Below are 25,564 nucleotides of genomic sequence, written 5' to 3'. Positions count from 1 at the left end.
TGGGCTCCATTCCAGACCTACTGAATCAAAATCTCCATTTTAACGGGATCCTTAAACAATTCACGACTGTATTAAAGTTTGGGAAGCACTGGCTATTCTACCCTCTACTCCTCCTTACTGTTGTCTTTACTGACCTCAGACACTGTCTGCTCATTTATTAAAGGCTTTGGAAACTGGGCCACAGTCATCCTCTGCATACCAACTTTTTTTTTTTTTGAGGAAGATTAGCCCTGAGCTAACCACCACCGATCCTCCTCCTTTTTGCTGAGGAAGACGGGCCCTGAGCTAACATCCATGCCCATCTTCCTCCACCTTATATGTGGGACGCCCACCACAGCATGGCATGCCAAGTGATGCCATGTCCGCACCCAGGATGTGAACCAGCGAACCCTGGGCCGCCAAGAAGCAGAATGTGCGAACTTAACCGCTGTGCCACCAGGCCGGCCCCTGCATACCAACTTTTGAGTAACTTCCTATTGGGTAAACAGCCCATTCAACTACCTAGTCTCACCTACCCCTGCTTAGCCTTCATACTTCCAGGGCTATGTCCTATATTTTCCCCTGACATCACCTAGAACGCATAATTTCTGATACTTCACAATACAAGAGACTCAGGAGTCATCCTCTAACTATCCTTCTCTTTCACTACCCTGTACTAGTACCTAATCAGCCACTAAGCCCTGACAATTATACCAATAAACATTTTTAGTTTACACTGGTTCTAAACCCCCAGATTTCCTGAATAAAATCACTGAAGAAGCAATGACCTGGGAATTTGCATCATTTTTTAAAAATTCCCTAGGTGGTCTGAGTACCACAATTTGAGATACAAAGCTCAGATCCTTATTTTCTCAACTTTGTTCATCAGGACTTTTGCAAAACTCCCAGCTGATCTTTCTGCTTCCAGGTTCATTTCTTTGCAAATTACTCCACACTTCTAGCCAGAATGATCTAATTAAAAAGCAATTTGCGGGGCTGGCCCCGTGGCCGAGTGGTTAAGTTCGCACACTCCGCTGCAGGCGGCCCAGTGTTTCGTCGGTTCGAATCCTGGGCGCGGACATGGCACTGCTCGTCAGACTACGCTGAGGCAGCGTCCCATATGCCACAACTAGAGGAACCCACAACGAAGAATACACAACTATGTACCAGGGGGCTTTGGGGAGAAAAAGGAAAAAATAAAATCTTTAAAAAGCAATTTGCCCAGGATACAGTCAAAAGTCAGTATGGCATAGGAGGCTCTCCACGATCTGACCCCTGATTACTACTCAAGACTAAGTTCTCAGAGAGTCCAATCTCTACTCCAGCCGAACATAACTACTTTCAGTTCCTTAACTACCCGAGGATGCTTTAAAGCCTCTGTGCATTTATTTATGCCGGTGCCTCTGCCTAGAAGGCCTATGCTCAGCATACCCCTGAGGGCTTCAGGTCATCCTTCAGAGCATTTCCTATCTTCCCTATGTACCCCAACAGGGTCTCACATATAACTCTATGAAAGCACCTGTGCCTCCTCTGGACTTGTATTACGTACCTGACTTCCTCTCTGAGCTACGAACTTCATAAAGACAACTATGTCTTTATCTTAATATTACCAGCAACTAACTGCATGTAGCACATGACATATAGACTCAATAAATATTTGCTGAATGAATGAACCAAACAACTGCAGAACTTCATCTTTTTATTCTATAGCTACATGACACCAAATCAACAGGCTTAAAAGGTCTCCATGATGTCAAGTTTGATTTCTTTTTCCCCAACAAACTAACTGGCATACTTCATTTCTGTATTTGTATTAGATCAATGTGTCTGTGTCAAGGACTACACTTAACTGATATATTTTTTACATGAGATAGCATAACCAAATCTATCATCAAATACAGTAACGTAGCACATATTTTAGGTTTGTTGTAAATTAATAAAAACAAAGGAATAGTTTTCAAAGAGAGAAAAGGAAATGTAGTGAGCTAGACTTCAGGAATTAACCTAACCTATAGAAGCAAATAATAATTATTGTAAAACGAATAATGAATATTCTACTACCAGCTTGAGATATGAATTTATAACACATCATTTATCATCTCTTCTGGAAATCAAAATAAAATATAAATCTTAAAATCTTACTATAAGGATAGCTACAGGTTCTGTCTGATTTTCCAAAAGGTATTGTTAGCTTGGAAGTGTTCCCTGACACTTCAAAGCAAAGTTAAAAGTATCCCCTCCTGGGTTCTTATAATGCCTTGTTCTACTTCTAGCTTATCACCTTATAGAGAACACTGTGACTATTTCATCACTAGTCTGTAAACCCCAGAGAGCTATGGTTGTACTCATATCCTAGCTAATATTGCAGTGCCGAATGCATGCTTGTTGGACAAATTAAAGTACCAATATATTAAACATCCATTGCTATAACTGTAAGAAGTACAAAGCGATGATTGCCCAAGCCTTTTCTTGGCACAAAAAAAAAAAGTCTCTGTTTAAGTAGAATACAGAAGCCCAATGTGCAAAGCAAAGAGAAGTAAAACTGCTTTGTCTGGCTGGATGAACTGGGAAACTCAGAGCCCTATCTACTGTACCCACCATCTCCTATTTGACAACCAACCAGTCAAATTACTGAAAACTGAGAAAGCTAAGCAGTAGTTCTAATTCAGCCAGTAATTAGCTGTGTGAACGTGGGCAAGTCACTTATTGATTTGGCCAGGTCATTTTTCTCACATGTAAAATGAGCAAAATAGATTAGATCATTATATGCTTTCAAATTTTAGACCTTATTGGATATCCCTTTGAGCGGTCATCAAATTGCAGATTCCTGTGCCATATCTCTAGAGATTATAATTTACCAGGTCTACAGTGATTCTGGTGCAGGTAGTCAGAGGACCACACATTGAGAAACCTTGGGCTAGATGTTTACTAAGGCTCTTCTGTCTGTCTGTCACCATTCTTGGACCTCTTCTTGCCCACACCACCTCCTCTCTCACATCTTTTTTGGACTCCTATAGTGGTGTACTTTCACCAAATTTTTTCTTTAATCAGCATAGTGCCAGTTATTAATGAACAAGCAGCATACTGAACAGGGGTCCTAGACTATCAAAAGTGAACCTCACTCTGTAGTCCTGATTAGATTACTGCCAAACTAGCTAAAATGTTAAATGCCAGCACTAAAAATAGGCTGCTGCATGTTTAAAATAACATGACCACCAGTTAGCTTGTGGCTTTGCTATTTTTACTAAAGGAAAGGAGAGACAAGTGGCCAGAGGTTGAAAGGTAATTACTTAAATGAACAGGCTGCTAAATAAGGTGAGAGCCTAGAAAGAAGCCAGGAGGTGGCACAATTGATTCAACATGCATCAGGGGGTCTTTCTGTAAATTAAACTAAAAATTTTGGTCTGAACACTCAAAAGAACTTCCCAGACACATTTCTGTTTTGATTTATTGCACATTTAAACCCAGAATTGTGACATTAGCTGATGTCATAAAGAAAGATGAAAGGCCATAAAGATCAAATTAAAGAAAGTTTCCCTATTTTTACATTTTAACTTTTTACTAAAGTATAGCATACACACAGAGAAGTACACATAGGTGTACTGTACGGCTTGATGGGTTTTCACAAATTTAACGCACTCATGTAACCAGCATTCAGATAATGAAACAGAACACTACCAGCACCGTAGAATTCCCTCTTATAATCCTTTCGAGTTCATACCCCCACCCCAACAAGGACACTCACTATGGTTATTTCCATCATAGTTTAGTTTTGCCTACTTTGTACTAAATATAAGTAATATTAAATGCACTCTATTGTGTCTGACTCCTTATGTGAGATTCATCAATATTGTTACATGTAACTGTACATTGTTGATTCTCACTGCTATATAGCACTCCAAAGAATGAATATATCACAGCTTTTTTTATCCATTCCACTGCTGATGGCCATTTGGATAGTTTCCAGTTTGGGGCTTTTATCAACAGAGCTGCTACGAACATTCTAGTATACATCTTTTGATGAACATATGTACATATTACAGTTGGATATATTCCTGGAAGTGGAATTTCTGGGTCTCTTTGCACCTCAGCAAAATTTCTAAGGGTCCAGTGATACAAGAGATATGTCTCCTAAGGTAAAGGATAAGTTGTCGCATCTGGCCCCTCCTATAACAAAAAAAGAGGCACAATGCATAGTGGGCCTTTTTAGATTTTGGAGTCAACATAGTCCTCATTTGAGTGTACTAATCCAGCCCATTTACTAAGTGACCTAAAAAGATGCTGGTTTTGAGGGTCTCAGAACAAAGAAAAGGCTCTGCAACAAATCCTGGCTACTGTGCAAGATAATCTGCCACTTGTACCATATTGATCCAGCAGATCCAATGGGTGTTTGAAGTATCAGCGGCAGGTACAGATGCTGTTTGGAGCCTGTAGGTGAATCACAGCACAGGCCCTTAGGATTCTGGAGCAAAGCCCTGCCATCCTCTGTGGATAACTACTCTCTCTCTCTGTTTTTTTTTTCTTTTTTTTGAGAAACAGCTTTTGGCCTGCTCCTGGGCCTTAACAGAGACTGAATGCTTAACCATGAGCCACCAAGTTTCAAAGAGAGACAAGCTGCTCATCATGAATTGTGAGTTGTCTGATGCTTTAAAGTTGGCTGTGAAGAGCAGCACTCTGTTATCATATGAAAATGGTGTCTACAAGATTGGACTCAAGCAGGCTCTGAAGGCACAAATTATACAAGGAAGTGGCCCAAATGTCCATGGCTCCTACTCCTGCTACATTACCTTCTCTCTTCCAGCCTACACTCATGGCATCATGGGGAGTTCTCTACGATCAGTTGACTGCGAAAAAGAAAACTCAGCCTTGGTTTACAGATGGTTCTGCATGATATGCAGGCACCACCTGAAACTGGACAGCTACAGCACTACAGCTGCTTTCTGGGATATCCCTGAAGGAAACTGGTGAAGTGATATCCTCCCGGTGGGCAGAACTTTGAGCACTGCCCCTCGTTATTCACTATGTTGGGGAAGAAAAAATCGTCAGATATACAATTATATACTGATTCATGGGCTGTGGCCAATAGTTAGGCTGGATGGTCAGGGACTTGGAAGGGACATGACTGGAAAATTTATGACAAGGAAATCTAGGGAAAAGGCATGTGGATAAGACTCTCTGAATGGGCAAAAAATGTGAAGATATCTGTGCCTCATGTGAATGCTCACCAAAGGGTGAGCTCAGCAGAGGAGGATTTTAATTATCAAGTGGATAAGATGACCTGTTTTGTGGGTACAAGTTAGCCTCTTTCCCAAGCCACTTCTGTCATTGCCCAATAAGATGATAAACAAACTGGCTACGGTGGCAGGGATGGAGGTTATGCATGGGCTCAACAACATGGACTTCCACTTACCAAAGTCAACCTGGCTACAGCCACTGCTCAGTACCTAATCTGTCAGCAGCAGAGGCCAGTACCTAGTCCCCATTATGGCACCATTCCCTGGATTGATCAGCCAGCTACCTGGTGGCAGGTTGATTACATTGGACCATTTCCATCAGGGAAGGGGAAGCATTTTATTCTTAATAGAATAGACACTTAAACTGGATATAGATTTGCCTTCCTGCACACAATGCTTCTGCCAAAACCACCATCCAAGGACTTACAGAATATGTTATCCACCATCATGGTATCCCATATAGCATTGCTTCCGATCAAGGAACTCACTTCACAGCAAAAGAAGTATGGCAATAGGCCCAAGCTCATGGAATTCACTGGTCTTACCATGTTCCCTACCATCCTGAGGCAGCTGGTTTGATAGAATGGTGGAATGGCCTTTTTGAAGACTCATTTACAGCACCAGCTAGGTAGCAATACCCTTCAGGCTTGGGGCAAGGTTCTCCACAAGGTTGTATATGCTTTGAATCAGCATCCAATATGGTGCTGTTTCTTCCATAGCCAGGATTTACAAGTCCAGGATCGAGGGGTGGAAATGGAAGTGGGATCATTCAATATTACCCCTGGTGACCCACGAGCAAAATGTTTGCTTCCTGTTCCCATGACTTTACGCTCTATTGGCCTAGAGGTCTTAGTTCCAAAGGGAGGAATGCGTCCACCAGGAGACACAACAGTGATTCCATTGAACTGAAAGTTGAGACTGCCACCTGGCCACTATGGGCTCCTCATGCCTCTGAGTGAACAGGCAAAGAAGGGAGTTTTACTGTGTTGGCTGTGCGGATTGATCCTGATTTCAAAGGGGAAATTGGACTACTACTCCACAGTGGAGGTAAGGAAAAGTATATCTGGAGTACAAGAGATCCCTTAGGGCATCTCTTACTATTGCCATGCCCTGTGATTGAAGTCAACGGAAAACTACAACAACCCAACACAAACAGGACTACTAATGGCTCAGACCCTTCAGAAACGAGGGTCTGTGTCACCCAACCAGTTAAAGAACCACGACCAGCTGAAGTGCTTGCTGAGGGCAAAGGGAATACAGAATGGGTAGTGGAGGAAGACAGTTATAAATACCAGTTACAACCACATGACTAGTTAAGCAAATATCTTTGTTTTCTTCCCTGTCTTATCCCCATACTATCTAACATAAGATGCATTAATAATAGTCAAATTTATATCACAGTACTCGAATTATGGGATATCAAGGAGAAGAGTAAACTTCACCCAAGGATTCTGCATCCTCTTCTAGGGAAGGAGTTAGCATATTTTTGGTTGTTTGTAGGAGAGTTGTATTAGATTACACAGAAGTGTGACTTTGTTATTGTCTTTATTTGGGGATTAAATACAGTTTAAGGAAATGTGTGTTTAGAAGCCTTGAAAGATTGAATTCCTCTCCACCACTTGGTAGCAGTATGATCTTGGACAAATTGCATACTACTTTAGGCCTCAGATTCTTCATATATAAAATGAGGATAATAGTACACATTCTATCTATCATAAAGTCATAGTGAAAAACAAATGAGATATAATAAGGTGCTTAGCTCAATGCTTTTCATAGAGGAAGTGCTCAACCAACGTTAAGTGAATGTAAAAATATCTCCATATCTTTAAAAAGAATGCTACTAAAAATGAAACTCAACAACGCTAAATTTCAAAAGTTATAAGAGGAAGTATCCTAGATAAATACATTTTAAATCAACAGCATCAGCTAATTTTTCAAAAGATGAAGTATTTGACTTTCAAAAAGTTATTTTACTCAGGTTCTGAAACCAATTAGTGTCTGGAGTGGAGTAACCATTTCATAAATGCTTTGTATTGTTAATATCTATGAAATGTGAATATTGAGACTATTTATCTTTGAAATAAAACAACATACAAAAGTAGTACTGACCAAACTTTTTACAACTTTATCATTTTCGCTGTGTGCAAGAACCCCCAGAAGACAATTTATAACTGCCCTTCCTGTGTATATAAGGAATTTACAATGAAAAAATGTTTTATATCTTCCAAAAAGTAGGCTCCGTATTCATACTATAGTACCTTGAGGAATATCTTTAGGAGGAGAATATGTCTTCTTCTTTACAATAACACTTTTACTTTTCACTTGTCTAGTTCCTGGTGATGCTCTAATAATATAACAGACTTCTGATGTTTTTGAAGGAACCTGAGAAAGAAAAAAAAAAAAGCAGATATTTCAGAATTTTTCCTTCCAGGTCTGCCTGTATGTTGTTTTATTTCAAAGATAAATAGTCTCAATATTCACATTTCATAGATATTAACAATACAAAGCATTTATGAAATGGTTACTCCACTCCAGACACTAATTGGTTTTCAAACATTTGCTTATTTTCAAACATTTTGCTTATTTAATACTCACAAGAACCAGGCAAGGTGGATTATATTATCCCCATTTGTAAAATGAAGAAACTTAGGTTCATAGAGGTTGGACAACTTATTTAAGGACAGAGAGATAGTAATGACAGAGTTGAGATTCAAGCACCACAAAGTGGGAGAGAAAGTTTACATGATTTACTGAACTAAAACACAAATTTAAATTTAATTCTGTGTCAAACACTAAATTTCTTTGATTTCCCAATTCAGTTAATTTTGACAATTTCCTATCAAGCAGTCTCTTGAATAAAGAAATACCACATCTTTCAGAAGTGACATATCTTACTTCTTAGAACTCAGAAGTAGAGATATGTATTTATCAAGGGCTATCCCATTTTAAAGAAAGCCTGCATGGAAACCTCTTCTACTGTAAAATTCATATCATCCTCTGTGGTGTACGTCTGCTATTTTCCTGCCCAGCATTCATTTTCCATCCTTCTGGTACTAAATAGTACTACAGTTTTCTTGGAAGAATCTACTCATTCTACCAGCCTGCACACCACTCCTTCCTTATAGATCAGGTGGAGCTGAGAACATTTCTGAGCACTGAGATGGCCACATGACCCAGCCTAGCCAATCAATGTATTCCATGCCCCTGGACATAGTGACTGGCTCAGACAAGGACACTGTAAATGGGCCAGCAGGAAGAAGGAAATGCTGAACCTGATATTCTGGTACTAATCCAGAATCCTTAAAGGGGTCCAAAGTGGTCCCAGATTGATACCCAACCCTAGCTATAGCTTTTGTAGTAGAAACAGATCAAATCCTCTTAGGAAGATGGGATCCCCAATTTGGGCCCATAAGATTCTTATCAAATAAGAGCAAGGAAATAAATGATAAAGGTCAAGGTCAGTGTCAGAGTTGTTCTTCAAGATTCAGCTCAGAATATTTCCAAACAGAAATGATGGCCAAAGCACATTTCACCTTCTCCTATAGTTTCATTATAACAACAATAAAGGAAGTACCAAACTCACGAGAAATCAAGCTAACACGTGTAAGACCGTACAGAAATATCAAACAATGGATTTAAGCCGCCAGAACATCAGATATTAGAACTGTCAAATCAGAGAGAATAACAATGTATGAAATGATTAAAAAATTAACCACTGAAATCTCACAGATGAGCAAGTAATAAGAAACTATCAGGCACAAAAAGCAGATTTGAAAAAAAAACGAGAACTTCTTGAAATGAAAAATAAAATTCTTGGGGCCGGCCCCGTGGCCAAGTGGTTAAGATTGAGCACTCCGCTTCGGCGGCCCAGGCTTTCGCCCGTTTGGATCTGGGGCACGGACATGGTATCACTCATCAGGCCATGCTGAGGCGGCATCCCACGTGCCACAACTAGAAGGACCCACAACTAAAATATACAACTATGTACCAGGGGGATTTGGGGAAAAAAAAAAAAAAGACGATTGGCAACAGTTGTTAGCTCAGGTGCCAATCTTAAAAAAAGAAAAATTGCTGAAATAAAAAATTCAGTGGGAGGCTTAAGCAGTAGAAATGACAGCTGAAGAGAGAATTAATGAAGAAATTACCCAGAATACAACAAATAAATGTAAAATATTCAAGAGAGGTTGAAAGATATGGAGGATAGAAAGAGGCTTAACATGCTAATTACCATTCCAGAGAGAATAAAACAGGTAACAGCTAAGAAATTTCACAAATTGATGAGAGATATGAGTCCACAGATTCAGGAAGCCCAATATCTCAAGCAAAATTAGAATTAAAAAAGAACAGCAAACAAAAATGTTAATCAATTTATATACACATTCCAGTGAAATTATACCATATCCAAGATAAGGAGAACTTAAAAGAAGCCAGAAAGAAAAGATATATCAGTCCCCAAGACTACCATTAGGCTCAACAATTTGCTAAAAGGACTCAGAGGATTCAGAAAAGCTGTTATACTCCCAGTTATGGTTTATTACAGCACAAGGATACAGAATAAAATCAGCAAAGCGAAAAGGCACATAGAGTTGAATCCAGAAGGACAAGCTTCCAGTTGTCCTCTCCAACTTGAGTCACATGGACAGCATTTAATTCTTCCATATGCTAAATGTCGGCAACCAGGGAAGCTCAGTGAGCCTTGACATTAGAGTTTTTATTTGGAGTCAGTCACATAAGCATGTGGGGCCTGTGTGATTGACCTGAGCTACTCAGACCCCAGTCCCCCAGAGGTCAAACTGATACAAGGTGGCCCAAAGTCTCAGGCATTAGGGTGTTTACCATAAATCACATTGTTATCAGAAACTATCTGGCTGTGGCTCAGGACATACAAAGACACTCTTATCAGGCAGCATACTTCAAGGGCTCAGAGGTCATCTCCCAGGAGCCTTGCCCCAAGACAGTCCTGAGGATCTTGGGAATGTGCAGGCTTGCTGAGCTAACCCTTTCCAGCATACATATAATTTACAAGGAATGAAAGTTAGACTAACATGGGCCAGCCCAGTAGCACAGCGGTTAAGTGCACACATTCTGCTTTGGGGTCCAGGGGTTCGCTGGTTGGATCCTGGGTGCGGACACAGCACCGCTTGGCACGCCATGCTGTGGTAGGTGTCCCATGTATAAAGTGGAGGAGGATGGGCACGGATGTTAGCTCAGGGACAGTCTTCCTCGGAAAAAAGAGAAGGATTGGCAGCAGTTAGCTCAGGGCTGATCTTCCTCAAAAAACAAACAAAAAAAGAAAGTTAGACTAACAGAAGAGTCGCAAAAGCAACATGGAAGTCAGAAGACAGTGGAACGATACCACTGATCAAAGAGCAGAGAGAAAAATCACTGTCAATACAGAAGTATGTACCTAATAGATGCGGAAAAAATATTTAATAAAAATCATATTCACATCATAGTGAACTAGAAATATGGGGAAGTTCTCAACCTAGTTAAGGATGTTGGTGATCTTGTGTATTGTTTCTCAAAGATTTTTGGTTTTCCTTGGAGAAGATGCACTCTCTGGCTCCCTTGTGGTTTAGTAAGGCCACGTGACTATTTCTGGCCAGCAAGTTTTTTTTTCCTTTTTCAAGTGCAATGCCTTTTAATACACAGTAAATAAGTACATGATACAAAGTGATACTTTGACATCACAGTTTCAGACGAAGACATTCCCCCAATTTATTCTATGTTTCTAGGTAGAAATTATGATGTGGAACACATTTGAATTGTGCACTGTATTTGGAGAATACATAATGTTTTACTCTGTATAGCATTTCATATGTCTCTTCAGTCTATCGTCTATGCACACTTTTCCCACATGTTTCAAAGTATTTTGCTGTTTAGTCTTTTAAAATTTTTTTTTTTATTTTTTAAGGATTGGCCCTGAGCTAACATTTGTTGCCAATCTTCCTGTTTTTTTTATCTTCTCCCCAAAGCCCCCCAGTACATAGCTGAATGTTTTAGTTGTAGGTCCTTCTAGTCCTGCTATGTGGGATGCTGCCTCAGCACAGCTTGATGAGTGGTGCCAGGTCCACACCCAGGATCTGAGCCTGTGAAACCCCAGGCTGCCGAGGCCAAGTGCGTGAAATTAACCTCTTGGCCATGGGGCCAGCCCCTGATGTTTAGTCTTTACTTTTCCCTCCAGGCATTTTATGTGTGTTATAACTTTATTTTTATGTTGGCTTAAGTGAAGCCCTCAAAAATCTTAAAAAATTGGTAAAGAAAAATATAATATCACCTTTAAAGAATAACTCATTTGCATCTTTCCTCTCCCAACCCCCACCAAATATTTTTGTTTGTTTGTTTGTTTTTGTTTTGGTGAGGAAGGTTGGCCCTGAGCTAACATCTGTTGCCAATCTCCCTCTTTTTGCTTGAGGAAGATTTGCCCTGAGCTAACATCTGTGCCAACCTTCTTCTATTTTGTTTGTGGGTGCTGCCGCAGCATGGCTTGATAAGCAGTGTGTAGGTCTACACCCGGGATCCAGGCTGGCGAACCTGGGCCATCGAAGCAGAGCAGGCAAACTTAATCACTACACCACTGTAGCCAGTGAGTTTTGAGCAGAAGTAATGAATGTCATTTCCAGGCTAGAATGTTTAATTGCCAAGGTAAGAAGACCTTTCAGAGCTTTCTTTTTTCACTAGCATAGTTTCAAGCAATATTCAAGATGGTGGCTGCTCTGTCAGCTACAATGAGCAGAGCCCTTAGTCAACCCAATGGAGGTATAGCATAAGCAAGAAATTAACCTTTATTGTTTTAGCTGCTAAAATCTTTTGAGTTATTTGTTACCACAGCTTATTCTGCTTAGTACAAGTTATCTATAAAATAAGTTGCACAAGCTTTAATCTTAACAGTGATTCTTTGAAAAAAATTTCCCTTAAGATCCCACATAAGAAATATGTTATACTGGAGGTCTTATCCAGGACAATAAAGTACAATTCACAGGGAAGAAATAAAATTGTTATTATTCACTTACGATATGATTGTCTACATAGAAAATCCAAAAGAATCTACAGACATATATTAGCATTAATAAGATTTAGCAGGGTTCTGGTGATAAACAAATATGCACAAATCAATTGTATTTCTATACTCCCTTAGTGAAAATTAGAAAATGTAACTTACAAAAAGATATAATTTACAATAGCATCAAATAATATAAAATACCTAGGAATATGTCTACCAAAAAAATGCAAGATCATTCTGGTTATGATAAAAATCTATTGAAAAATATTAAAGAACACCTAAATATATGAGGAGATATACTACATTCATGGAAAGAAAGATTTAGTAAAGATGTTAGTTCCAAAAAATAAAAATAAAAGTAGAGGAATGAATGACACAAACCTCAAGATAATAGTTACTTATAGGAGAGAGTGAATGGAATCACGGTGAGACTCATTGGTTGTAAGGGGGGTACAAATTTGTAATGTTCTATTTCATTGTTTGCATGGTGGGCACAAGGGTGTTCATCTATTTTTTCCTTTAAACTATGCATAGGCTCTTTTGTATGAATGCTGTATTTATATAAAGAGAAAGCAGTCAGATTCCCAGACCTACTTTCCCACTTCTTGTAACTGTTCTTCCCCAACTCAAGCAAAAGACTGGAGGATTTTTCAATGAAAAGGGTAGAACCGATGGTATCCTCTCTGAGGGATTCCCTGCAGCTGAAGGTGGAGGTGTTGTGCTGAGACTCAGCCCTAAAAGAGGCCTTTATCCTCCAGGCGAGAGAGTGAAAGATTCTTCTCTCAGCAGTCCAAAAGGGAAAAATCTAAAGTTGCTGATACAAGTAAAAGGCTCAGCCATATCACCCTACAATGAATTTCACAGTTGAAAAACCCCATCCAGGAGCTAGAGTTTCCAATCAGCTTTCTAGATCCACAATCAATAATATGAGTAGACAGCTGAGTAATTAACATAACAGTTAGAGACAGGAAGGAAGGAAAGAAGAAAGGAAGAAAGAGGGAGGGAGGGGAAAGGAAAAGAAACAAGGAAGGATGCATTTTGGAGGAAACAGAGACTACAGTAGTAAAAGAAAACATCAAGATTAACTACTGAACATTAGAAGATATGGCAACCATGAAATGAGTATGATATAATAAAGGAGTATCCAAGGAACAAAAAGGAGCTCTTGTAGGGCCTGCCCGTAGCACAGCTAAGTGCACACGTTCTGCTTCGGTGGCCCGGGGTTCGCCGGTCAGGATCCTGGGTGTGGACATGGCACCGCTTGGCAAGCCACGCTGTGGCAGGCATCCCACATACAAAGTAGAAGAAGATGGGCACAGATGTTAGCTCAGGGCCAGTCTTCCTCAGCAAAAAGGGGAGAATTGGCAGCAGATGTTAGCTCAGGGTTAATCTTGCTCAAAAAAAAAAAAAAAAAGGAGCGCTTGTACATTAAAAACTATAGCATAAATGCAAAATCTTCAATATAAGATTTGAATATATATTCAATATATTCAATAATATAAGGGAATCTCCCAGAGAGTAGAACCAAAGGATAAAAGATTTTTTTAAAAGATAAGAAGATGAGAGGGCCAGTACAGGAAGTCCACTATCCAAATGATAGATGTTCCAGAAAAAGGAGAAAAAAACAGGGAAGTAGAGATTATCAATAAAATAATTTGAAAAATCTCCCAAAACCAAAGTGCACATGTTTCCAGATTAAACGAATCCCCCATGTTCTAGCACAATGCATGGAAAAAGACCCATACGAAGGCACATCATGATGAAATTTCAGAATACTGATGAAAAGGAGAAGATCTAACTTCCACAGAGGAAAAGTTGGTTATTAATAAAAGAATAGGAACCAGCATGCTTCTCAAAACAACACTGGAGACTAGAACCATAATCAAGTTATACTGGTTGAAAGTTATTTCCATCCTAGAATTCTCCAGCCAGTTTAAACTATCAATCATATATGAGGACGGAATAAAAACATTTCAATCATGAAAGGTCTCAAACAATTTCTATACCATGTACCCTTTCTCAGGAAGCTAATGGGTCACCAACTCCACCAAAATAAGGCAGAAAGAGAAAGCCATGGGATAGGAGAAACAGGAAATCCAACCCTGGAGAGAGGCAAAGTAATCCCCAGGATGATGGTATGGGGAAAGCCCAGGATGACAACTATGTCCCAGGCATAGAGGGTAATATAGAACAGAATATTAGAACAGGTCAGAAGGCTCAGGGGAGATTTTAGTAAGTTGAAATTCATGGAAAACTTGATGTAACTGAAGATCTAGAGAGGCCATATGGATAACTGGAAAAGAGTTTAGGATTGATTAGACAGAAAAATAAGAAAGCAAGTCTCATGGGTTGAATTGCATCCTCCCAAAAACAGATATGTTGAAGTCCTAACCCTCAGTACTTGTGAAGGTGACCTTATTTAGAAATACGGTCTTTGCAGATTTAATCAAGTTAAGATGAGGTCATTAGGGTAGGCTTTAATCCAGTATGTCTGGTGTCCTTATAAGAGGTAAATTTGGACAGAAAAACACAGGGAGAGTGCCACGTGAAGACATGGAGACACAGACACAGAGGGAAGACAGTTACAAGAAGATAGAGGCAGAGAGTGGAGCTGTGCTGCCACAAGTCAAGAAATAAATGCCTGGGGCTAACAGAAGCTAGAAGAGGCAAGGAAGGATCCTTCCCTAGAGGCTTGAGAGGGAACATGGCCCTGCTAACACCTTGATTTCAGACTTCTAGTTTCCAGAGCTGTGAAAGAATAAATTTCTGTCGTTTTAAGAAGCCACCTAGCTTGTGGTACTCTGTTACTGTGGCCCTAGGAAACTAATACAAGTAAAGAGGATAATTATTTACTCCAGAAAAAACAGAAGGAAAAGTGGTAATAATAGTTTATCTTATACCATAAATAGCGTAGAAGCTCCATTGAGTTTAAGATTTATGAAACTGAATTGAGAAAAACCCATTGTGTCTCAGTCTTACAAAACTTCCATTTTCAGAGTGCCTGAAAAAATTAAGAGGAGGATCTTTTCTCTCTCATCCACCATCTGACTATAGTGCAGACACTCAGCTGCGGTTCACATCTGTATCAGTTATCTGAGGTTGATCTGATTGGGCCAACGTCCATTTTGATAGATCAGTAGCTGTACCTCTGCCTGAGCTATTAAATATTTTGAAGATCAACCCTTTCCCAAATCAAAGACTCAGTGCCTTTCCAGAATGAACAGCCTCTATGTAGGTAGCTGCTCTATCAGGTTGCTATAATTTCCAATATTTTGAAGGAAACACTTGGGAAGCTCTTTCAAAACACAGAGGAAAAGAACCAAAAGATGCAAATAATAAGAGAAAAGATAGATCAATACAGAAAACAACAGAAACATTCAAATAAAGATTATTTTGTACTAGAACAGAGAATAAATGAAGTTAAGCAATAATCAGAGATATACTAGAAAATCTTTGAGCTAAAAAAGAAATTGTGCAAGAGGACTGAAAGCCCTCAACATGCTCCTAAAGCCTCCTCTCCCTCTTTTGATTCCTTCCAGTTTTATTGAGATATAACTGCCATACAACACTGTATATGTTTAAATATACAGCGTAATGAGTTGACATACATATATATTACAAAATGATTACCACAATAAGTTTAGTTAACAATTATAAACTCATATTTACCAAAAAATTCTTTTCTCCTTGTGATGAGAACTTTTAGGATCTACTTTCTTAACAATTTTCAAATATACCACACAGGATTGCTCCCTCCTCCTTTATTTTAATCAAAAAGAATTACATTCAAGTACTTCAAAAGAAGGACGTTTTCTGCTTACAAATGACCAGGTATAAAAATAAACAAGTTATCAGGAAAGGAACAAAAATAGGCTAGTTTTTTTCTTCAACACTAAACACAAAACAAAAAATTACAATGGACCATGATAGCTATTGTTTTGTCTGCTCAGCAAGTTTCTCATCCTCTTTTCGGCTATAAATCTGGTTCCCTGACTTCAGATGTAGGCAAGTGACCCAGGCTTGGCCAATCATAGTTTGACATTTCCCTGGCAATGACAGTTGGTCCATGAGGCAGGCATATGGCCCAAGCAAAGTTAACTGGAGTCCTGACCCAGGACTAAAATACATGCACAGAAAAAGAAACTCCCTCCTTCACTCAAGGCTATGAACCACAGAAGAACTGTGGAAGCCTGTTTGCAGTAGGAGCCCAAGAAAATGAAGCTAACCAAAGACAAGATGAGAATAAAAACACCTAGAAGCTTCAAGAGGGATTTCTAACAAGATTCAGTTGAGTTTCTGGATTCAATCCTCTCTTTCTCATTTATGAGTTGATAATATTCCTTCTACCCTTTTGCTTTTTGCCTTAGGCTACTTGAGCTGAGTTTTGTGTTTGTAACCAAAGAAACTTGTAAAATAAAACAATAAAACAATGTCTACTAAGTTCGGAAAAGAAAAGGCTTGCAACCTAAGAATTTTTTTAATTTTTTTTTTTGAGGAAGATTAGCCCTGAGCTAACATCTCCTGCCAATCCTCCTCTTTTTGCTGAGGAAGACTGGTCCTGAGCTAACATCCATGCCCATCTTCCTCTACTGTATATGTGGGACACCTGCCACAGCATGGCTTGCCAAGTGGTGCCATGTCCACACCCAGGATCCTGACCGGCGAACCCTGGGCCACTGAAGCGGAACATGTGCACTTAACCGCTGCACAACCGGGCCAGCCCCATAACCTAAGATTTTTATACTTAACTTACATTCCCCCTGTACAGACAAAAAGAGATTTTCAAATAATAAAAACTCTGAAAATGCATCACTGTGTTCTTCATGAAAATCTTGCCTTCAGATACACCTTGTCTAATTAAGAAATAAATGAAAGTTAAGAACTCAGAAAAGGGAGGGTCATGATGTAAGATAACTGGGTGAATACTGAAACAAACAATGATAAATGTTAATAATTTTTGTAAATCTGGCTACAAAACTGAATGCAAGTATTTTGGTTAGGAAGGAAAAATACACTAAAATCATCATTTTAAATTTGGGGGACACAAACGATAATGTTTTACTCTGACAATGAACAAAATATAAGTTAAAGTACACTTTTGAAAAGTTTAAAGGTGAAGCTTCCGGATCAAGATAGTGTACTGAGTACATGTATATCAAAAAAGAATGATGGGACTGGCCCCGTGGCCAAGTGGTTAAGTTTGCATGCTCCACTTTGGCAGCCCAGGGTTTCACCAGTTTGGTTCCTGGCTGTGGACCTAGCACTGCTCATCAAGCCATGCTGAGGCAGCATTCCAAATAGCACAACTAGAAGGACCTGCAACTAGAATATACAACTATGTACCGGGGAGCTTTCGTGGGGGAGGGGAGGAGAAGGAGAAGGAGGGTGAGGGGGAGGAGGAGGAGAAGGAGAAAAAGATTGGCAACAGGTGTTAGCTCAGGTGCCAATCTTAAGGGAAAAAAAAATGAATGAGACCACATACATACAAACAATGGAATATTATTCATCCATAAACAGAAGGAAATCCTGCCATTTGCAACAACATGGATGACCTTGAGGGCATTAAGCTAAGTGCAATAAGTCAGACAGAGAAAGACAAATACTGTATGATCTCACTTTATATGTGGAATCTAAAAACATCGAACTCATAGAAACAGTAGAATGGTAGTTGTCAGGGGCTCAGGGGGAGAGGAAATGGGGAGATGTAGGTCAAAGGGTGCAAACTTTCGGTTATAAGATGAATAAATTCTGGGGATCTAAGGTACAGCATGATGACTACAGTTCACACTACCATATTGTATACTTGAAAGCTGCTATGAGAGTAGAGATTTAATGTTCTCACCATAACAACACAACTACTAAACGGTAATTGTGTGAGGTGAAGGATGTGTTCACTAACATTATTTTGGTAAACAATATATATATATTGCAATGTATACATGTATCAAATCACATTGAACACCTTAAACTTAACACAATGTTTTATGTCAATTATAACTCAACAAAACCAAAGAAGAAAAACCTGAGGCAAGATTAGCATTGTTCTTCCCAAACACACCCCATAAAAGCTCCAAACTTAGAATTAATGGGCTCCCAAGTTGAACAGCAGTAGGCTATGGGGTAAACACCAAGATAATTAAACAATTTATACAAGAACGTCTAGACCAGTCACATTTCTGCCCTCCACCATAGACAGTGATGCTGCAGCTTTTACCTCCTAGCTCCCTCCTTCCCCCAAATCATTCTTTAAAGCACTGATCTCAAAGTTTAGTTATTCAGTATCATCTTCTTTGTTTTGTCATATCCACATATCAATTATATATTAATATTTTCCTTAAATTAACCAACTTTTTACTTAATTTTAAAAGGAAACTGACTATTTTGGATACCGCTTATAAATAGAATTATGCAGTATTTGTTCTTCTGTGATTGACTTATTTCAGTTAGCATAATGTCCTCTAGGCTCATCCATGTTGTCTTGTATTTCAGAATTTCCAATTTTTTTAAAGGCTGAATAATGTTCCATTGTATACCACATTTTAAAAAATCCATTCATCTGTCAATGGGATGTTTAGGTTGTTTCCACATTTTGGCTATTGTGAATAGTGCTGCAATGAACATGGGGGTGATAATATCTCTTTGAGATCTGGCTTCAATTCTTTTGGATAAATACCCAGAAGTGGGATTGCTGGATCATACGGTAGTTCTATTTTTTTTTTTAAAGATTTTATTTTTTTCCTTTTTCTCCCCAAAGCCCCCGGGTACATAGTTGTATCTTCTTAGCTGTGGGTCCTTCTAGTTGTGGTATGTGGGATGCCGCCTCAGTGTGGCTTGATGAGCGGTGCCATGTCCGCGCCCAGGATTCGAACCAACGAAACACTGGGCCGCCTGCAGCAGAGCGCACGAACTTAACCACTCGGCCACGGGGCTGGCCCCTGGTAGTTCTATTTTTAATATTTTGAGGAATCTCCACACTGTTTTCCATACCAGCTGCACCATTTCTACCAATAGTATACAAGGATTCCAATTTCTCCAGAACCCCACCAACACTTGTTGTCTTTTATTTTTTTGGATAATAGCAAAGAACAGAACTGTGATTGTCAGGGACTGGGGGGAGAGGACAACAAGGAGTTGCTAATAAACGGGTATAAAATTTCAGTTACGAAAATGAATAAGTTCTAGAGATCTGCTGTAGAACATTGTGCCTGTAGATAACAATATTGTATTGTACACTTAAAAATCTGTTAAGAGGGTAGGTCTCATGTTAAGTGTTCATACCACAATAAAACTAAAATAAAAATAAATAAACAAAAGATTTGTATCATTTTCATGAATGGAAAATCATTATTATTCGTCAAAAATAAAAAGTGATCCTAAAAACAATTACAATAAAAACAGCAAAGTTATTGAATTTTTTGTTTTGAGATATGTATTTTATTGAATTATATTGACAATTTATTGCTAGATCAAATCTGCCTCAATGACAAATTTGAGAGAAAGGGTTTTTTTAAGTTACTCAATTTTAAAAGTTTAACAGGGCCAGCCCAGTGGTGTAATGGTTAAATGCACACATTCCGCTTCTTGGCAGCCTGGGGTTCACTGGTTCGGATCCCAGGTGTGGACATGGCACTGTTTGGCAAAAGCCATGCTGTGGTAGGCGTCCCATGTATAAAGTAGAGGAAGATGGGCATGGATGTTAGCTCAGGGCCAGTCTTCCTCAGCAAAAACAGGAGGATTGGCAGTAGTTAGCTCAGGACTAATCTTCCTCAAAAAAAAAATAAAATAAAAAATAAAAGTTTAACAAACTCATAAATAACGTGGCATTAAAAACTCTAAACTGACCAACTTTTTCTCACCATTCAGCCATATCTTAAATCATCCCCTCACTTGTTTTCACCACTCTAGTCATGATGGCATTCCCTCAGGCCCTTCCCACCACAGGGCGTTATGTCAAGTCATCTTTTTTTTTTTTTTTTGAGGAAGATTAGCCCTAAGCTAACATCTGTCACCAATCCTCCTCTTTTTGCTGAGGAAGACTAGCCCTGAGCTACCACCTGTGCCCATCTTTCTCTATTTTATGTGGGATGCCTGCCACAGCATGGCTTGACAAGCGGTGTATAGATCCACACCCAGGATCTGAACCGGGAAACCCCAGGCCACTGACGTGGAACATGCGAACTTAACTGCTGTGCCACTGGGTCAGCCCCCAAGTCATCTTCTTCAAACACTCTTTCTAACCTTCCTTGCCTAGATAACTCTTACTTATCATTAAGATCTAGGGTCAATTGTTAGCTCCTTAGAGAAGCTTTCCCTTATCTCCTCAACTACGCCAAGTAGCCTCTTATAGTACCATGTGCCTCTCCTTTGTAGCACTTGTCAGAGTTGTAATTTTCCTCTTGTTTCTGTCTTCCCCATCAGACGGAAAGGCAGATATTCTGTCTGCATTTGCTCACTGTGCTAACTCTAGCACAGTGTCTGGTACATAATAAATGCTCAATATGTATTTGTTGAATGAAAGAATAATTAAAGTATCCTGGGGATTTTTATAATGCAAATTAGTGAATTTCTGAAATTCTCTTTGGGTGAAATTTTTCTCTACTTCTTCATTTCACCCTCCAGATCAGAGCAATTTAGATTCTGAGAATCTGATAAGGGGTAGGACAATAATGAATATTACCAGCTTTCTTCTAGAAGTAAAGGAAGACCTCCTCTAGAAGAATTATGATCTCTTAAGGCAAAGGATAGCAGAGAGCATTCTAGATGGATTTTGAACTTGGAGATCTTGCCTCTGTTTATAATTATACTGTTTGGGTGCATCACCCTCAAATACTTCTTATAATTTTCATCTACAAGATCTCATATTCTTTCCCTACATTCACGGAGGACTTCAGAATTTGGCACTTCAAGTTCTTTTGTTATTCTGGGAAATTTTACTGCCCATGTGGACACCCACTCAACACTTGCCTTGTCAGCTCTTTGACCACCTCAATTCTATCCAGATTAATCTCCATTTCATTCGAGCAATTCCTTTCCATGGTCACACTCTAGATCACATTGTTAGTCAGAACTGCTTTAATTTAGGAAAATAAAATTGAATCACTCCAGTTTCTGGTCATTTATCTTTCTAGCTTTCTCACTCTGTTACTCAGCTCCCACACCTGTCCTTTGACCTCATAACTCTTAATCTCTTTACATATCAGTCCCCTTTTCTATCCTCTCTTCCTTCTCTCTCCAATCTAGATACTGTGTTTCATTATTTTAACCACTCTCTTCCAATTATTTTATCTTTTTGTCCTCCCAACCCAACCTGCAGTTAAAATACAACTATAGGTCAAGCTAATTCTCCTTTCTTCATACCTTCATGACTACTGATGTTTACTAGAGAAAAACTAATAGATTCAAAGATTTCTGCTTCTACTAAGATGGAAAAATGGATTAATTTCCCCTTTTGTCTTAAACAACAAAAGTAAACTGGATAAAATGTATGAAACAACAGTTTTAAAAACACTTGGCATCAGATAATAATGGATAATAATCTCTGGTGGAAAAAAACGAGGTGAGCCTTAAAATTGCCCCAGCTTATTGCCTTGAAAGAATTTCCAGGTTGCAGTATAGGGAGAGGGAATGAGTCAGAGCCCAGAAGGCTCCCTGACTTGAGGAGATGGAGCTGAAAGTCCAGGGAAACCAAAGCAGCTAGAGCTTACAGGACAGAGTATCAGAGAAAAAAAAGAGCTGCACAGAGAGAACCCTAGCAATATGCAGAGGTTCTCCTTGGAGTATTCTGGTAGAGTACTGATGAGCACATGTTTGTCATGAAACTACCGGAATCTGGGGAAAGAACTACCTGAAAAGATTAGAAGGTCATGCTTCAATAAAGGGAAAAAACTATCCAAGATGAAACACTGCTCTAGACCTTCCTAACAAACCTTAAAGGCAAGACCTGAAAGAATTAAACAGTTTCCAAGTTACTTAAAGTTCAAGAAGATAGATAGAAATACAGAATTATCCACCAAGATAAAACTAACAATGTCTAGCATCCAATCAAAGATTGCCAGGCAGGCAAAGAAACAAGAAAACAATCAAAAATCAATTATTAACTGATACAAACCCAGAGCTGATATAGATGATAGAATTAGCAGAGAAGGACATTAAAACAGCTAGTTTAACTATACTCCATATGTTCAAAAGTTAAATAGAGACAGAGGATGTAAAACAGACTGAAAGAATTTCTGGAGATGAAAACTACAATGACTGAGATGAAAAATACACTGGATGGAATTAACAGTATATTAGACACCACAAAAGGAATTAGTTGAGAACTTGAAGACATGGCAATAGAAATTATCCAAAGTGAAACAGAAATTTCTTATCAAAAACAATGCAAGCAAGAAAACACATAGGCAACATTTTAAAAGTATTTAAAGAAAAAAACTATCAACCTAGAATTCTATATCTAGCAAAAATATCTTTAAAAAAATGAAGAAGGTTGGGGCTGGCCCCGTGGCCGAGTGGTTAAGTTCGCGCGCTCCGCTGCAGGCGGCCCAGTGTTTCGTCGGTTCGAATCCTGGGCGCGGACATGGCACTGCTCGTCAGACCACGCTGAGGCAGCGTCCCACATGCCACAACTAGAGGAACCCACAACGAAGAATACACAACTATGTACCGGGGGGCTTTGGGGAGAAAAAGGAAAAAATAAAATCTTTAAAAAAAAAAAAAGTTTAAAAAAAAAAAAAAATGAAGAAGGCAAAGTAGACTTTTCAGTTACACAGAAGCTGAAAAAATTTACCGTTAGCAGATCCACACTACAAGAAATGTTAAGGGAAGTCCTACGGGCAGAAGGAAAATGATACCAGATGGAAATCTGGATCTATACAAAGGAATAAAGTAAATCTGGATCTATAACAAGGAATGAAGAGCACTGAAAACGAAACTACCAGGATAAATATATAAGATTATTTTCTTATTATTTCAAACTTTAAAAAAGACAATTGTTGATAAGTGATGTCAGCATCATGGCAGAGTGAATTGTTCCCTTTATCTCTCCCCTCTAAGTCACAACCAGTAGGACATCCATTGATCAACAAAAGGCTGTCTGCACAGCATACCAGAATGTCAGAGAGATCCATACATCTATACATCTGAAGGTGGGTGGATTGGACCTCCTGGAGGCAGTGGAATTAGAAGAGCAGTGGCAGAGGCTCACAACACTGGAGGTTCCAGGATCTGTGGCTGTGCCTGCAAACAGAGTCCCCAGGAACTGAGGTAACACCCACAAAACAAGGCCCTAGGAATTTGGGAATCCATGCTCCCAGAGGTGCCAAGAATCACTGATGGCCTGTGACTGGAGACTCCAGAAACCATGAGATACCTGTGACCCATCTCCTTCCCCCTCCCTTAGTGGCAGAGCCTCTGACACTGGTCCTTCCAGCAGCAGCGGCTGCACCCAAGAAGTACATACTCCTAGCAGCGGCGGCAGTCCTCATGACCTGAAGTTTCAAAAAGCCACCAGCACTGGAGACCAGAGGCTGCAGGAGCAGCAATAGCACTCACAACTCAGCTCCTACACCTCCCCCAGCGGTGGTGAGAGGCAGCCAAGACCTGAGGCTTCAGGAAATGCAGTGGTGCCTGTGACCCAGCCCCCTCTTGTGGCAGCACCTCTGACACTGGCCCTTCCAGCAGCAGGAGCTGCATACACGACTCCAATACCCAAGGCAGCAGTGATGATGCCCCTGACCTGAGATTCCAGGAATTAGGTGGTGCCCAAGACCAGAGGCTGCAGGAACCACAGCGGCACTTGTGGCTTACTCCTCACACTTCCCAAGCAGTGGCAGGTGGGTACCTGTGACCTTAAGGAGCCACAGTAGTACCCACAACCCAGCCCCCTGTGGCAGCATCCCTGATACCAGCCCTACCAGCAGCTGGGGCTACATACAAGACCCCAAGTCCCTGGCAGCAGCAGCATCTCTGAACCCAGCACCCCTGGTAGTGACACTGCCAGCACCCCCAGATAACCCAGGAGAAGCAGCACAAGTGGTACATGTGGCACCAGCACCCAAGCCCATGGAGAGCCCAGAGAGAGCCAGGTAACAATGACAGCAGAGCCCACGAACCCAGTCCCCTCTAGCTGCAGAAGCACCTGCAGCTTTGGTCCCCTACCCATAGCAGTAGCCCCTGACGACCCAATAAACCTGGATGTGGCAGAGGTGTCCGTGACCCCAGCTCCTGACCCACTCTCCCCCTCCCCACACAACAGTGTGGGAACACGAGACCCAGGTGACCCTGGAAGGAGTAGAAGTGCTCATACAGCCTGGTGACCCCAGTGACTGCAGTGACATTGTAAGCAGGAAGGCACCAGCAACCTCAGAGGCACAAGGATCACAAGGTGAGCAGTGACCAGGCTGCCAGTGGATTTCTCATCAGATACTCTACAGGCTAGGAGAGAATGGAAGAATATATTCAAAATATTGAAAGATACAAACTATCAGCCAAGAATACTCTATCCAGGAAAGTTATCCTTCAGATATGAAGGAGAAATAAAGGCTTTCTCAAACAAACAAAAGCTGAGGGAGTTCATTGCCATTAAACCTGCCTTACAAGAAATGTTGAAAGGAGCCCTCCTACCTGAAACAAAAAGGCGAAGGTAGGGGTTGGCTTGGCGGTGTAGTGGTTAAGTTGGTGCACTCCATTATGGTGGCCTGGGGTTCACAAGTTCAGATCCCAGGCACAGACCTATACACCACTCAACAAGCCACGCAGTGGCAGCATCCCACATACAAAATAGAGGAAGATTGGCACAGATGTTAGCTCAGGGCCAATCCTCCTCACCAAAAAACAGGCGAAGCTTTGAGCAAGGTGATAAATAGAATGAGAAAATTGCAACTTGATATCAGAACAGGTTAGTAAACACTTAATTATAACATAAAGGCTAAAGAGAAAGAAGTCATCAAAAATAACTATAACCATTTCAATTTGGTAACAAACTCACAATACAAAAAAGGATAATTTGTGACAACAAAAACATAGAAGAGGAAGAGGAAAAAGAACCTGTATAGGCAAATGGAGATAAGACGCTATCAGCAGATAAAGGACTATCTCATCTATGAGATCTTTTATACACACCTCACAGTAACCACAAAACGAAAACTCAGAGCAGTGTCACAAAACATAAAAAAACAGGAAACTGAGAAAAACAAACCAGAAAACCACCACACTGAAATGGCAGACAGAAACACAAGGAAAAAGAAACAATGGAAATATAGAACAACCAGAAAACAAAACATAAAATGGCAGTATTAAGCTCTCGCATATCAATAACCACTCTAAATATAAATGGATTGAGCTCTCCAAT

The 25,564-nt window shown here is 40.0% G+C and overlaps 1 protein-coding gene across 2 annotated transcripts in view; it reads right to left on the bottom strand.

Annotated features, from left to right (window-relative positions):
* The window catches only part of MEIKIN (meiotic kinetochore factor), a 97,210-nt gene that overhangs the window by 1,507 nt on the left and 70,139 nt on the right, over positions 1-25,564 (bottom strand). For both annotated transcript variants that reach the window (XM_070571204.1, XM_008528740.2), the window contains one exon: positions 7,472-7,595. In XM_070571204.1, coding sequence (XP_070427305.1) covers positions 7,472-7,595 — 124 coding nt within the window. The remainder of the gene's footprint in view (positions 1-7,471; positions 7,596-25,564) is intronic.

The sequence above is a fragment of the Equus przewalskii genome, chromosome 13, assembly GCF_037783145.1.
Source record: "Equus przewalskii isolate Varuska chromosome 13, EquPr2, whole genome shotgun sequence".
Lineage (NCBI taxonomy): Eukaryota > Metazoa > Chordata > Mammalia > Perissodactyla > Equidae > Equus > Equus przewalskii.
Note: the sequence above shows the minus strand (reverse complement) of the source record. Positions and strands in the feature narration are given on the sequence as shown.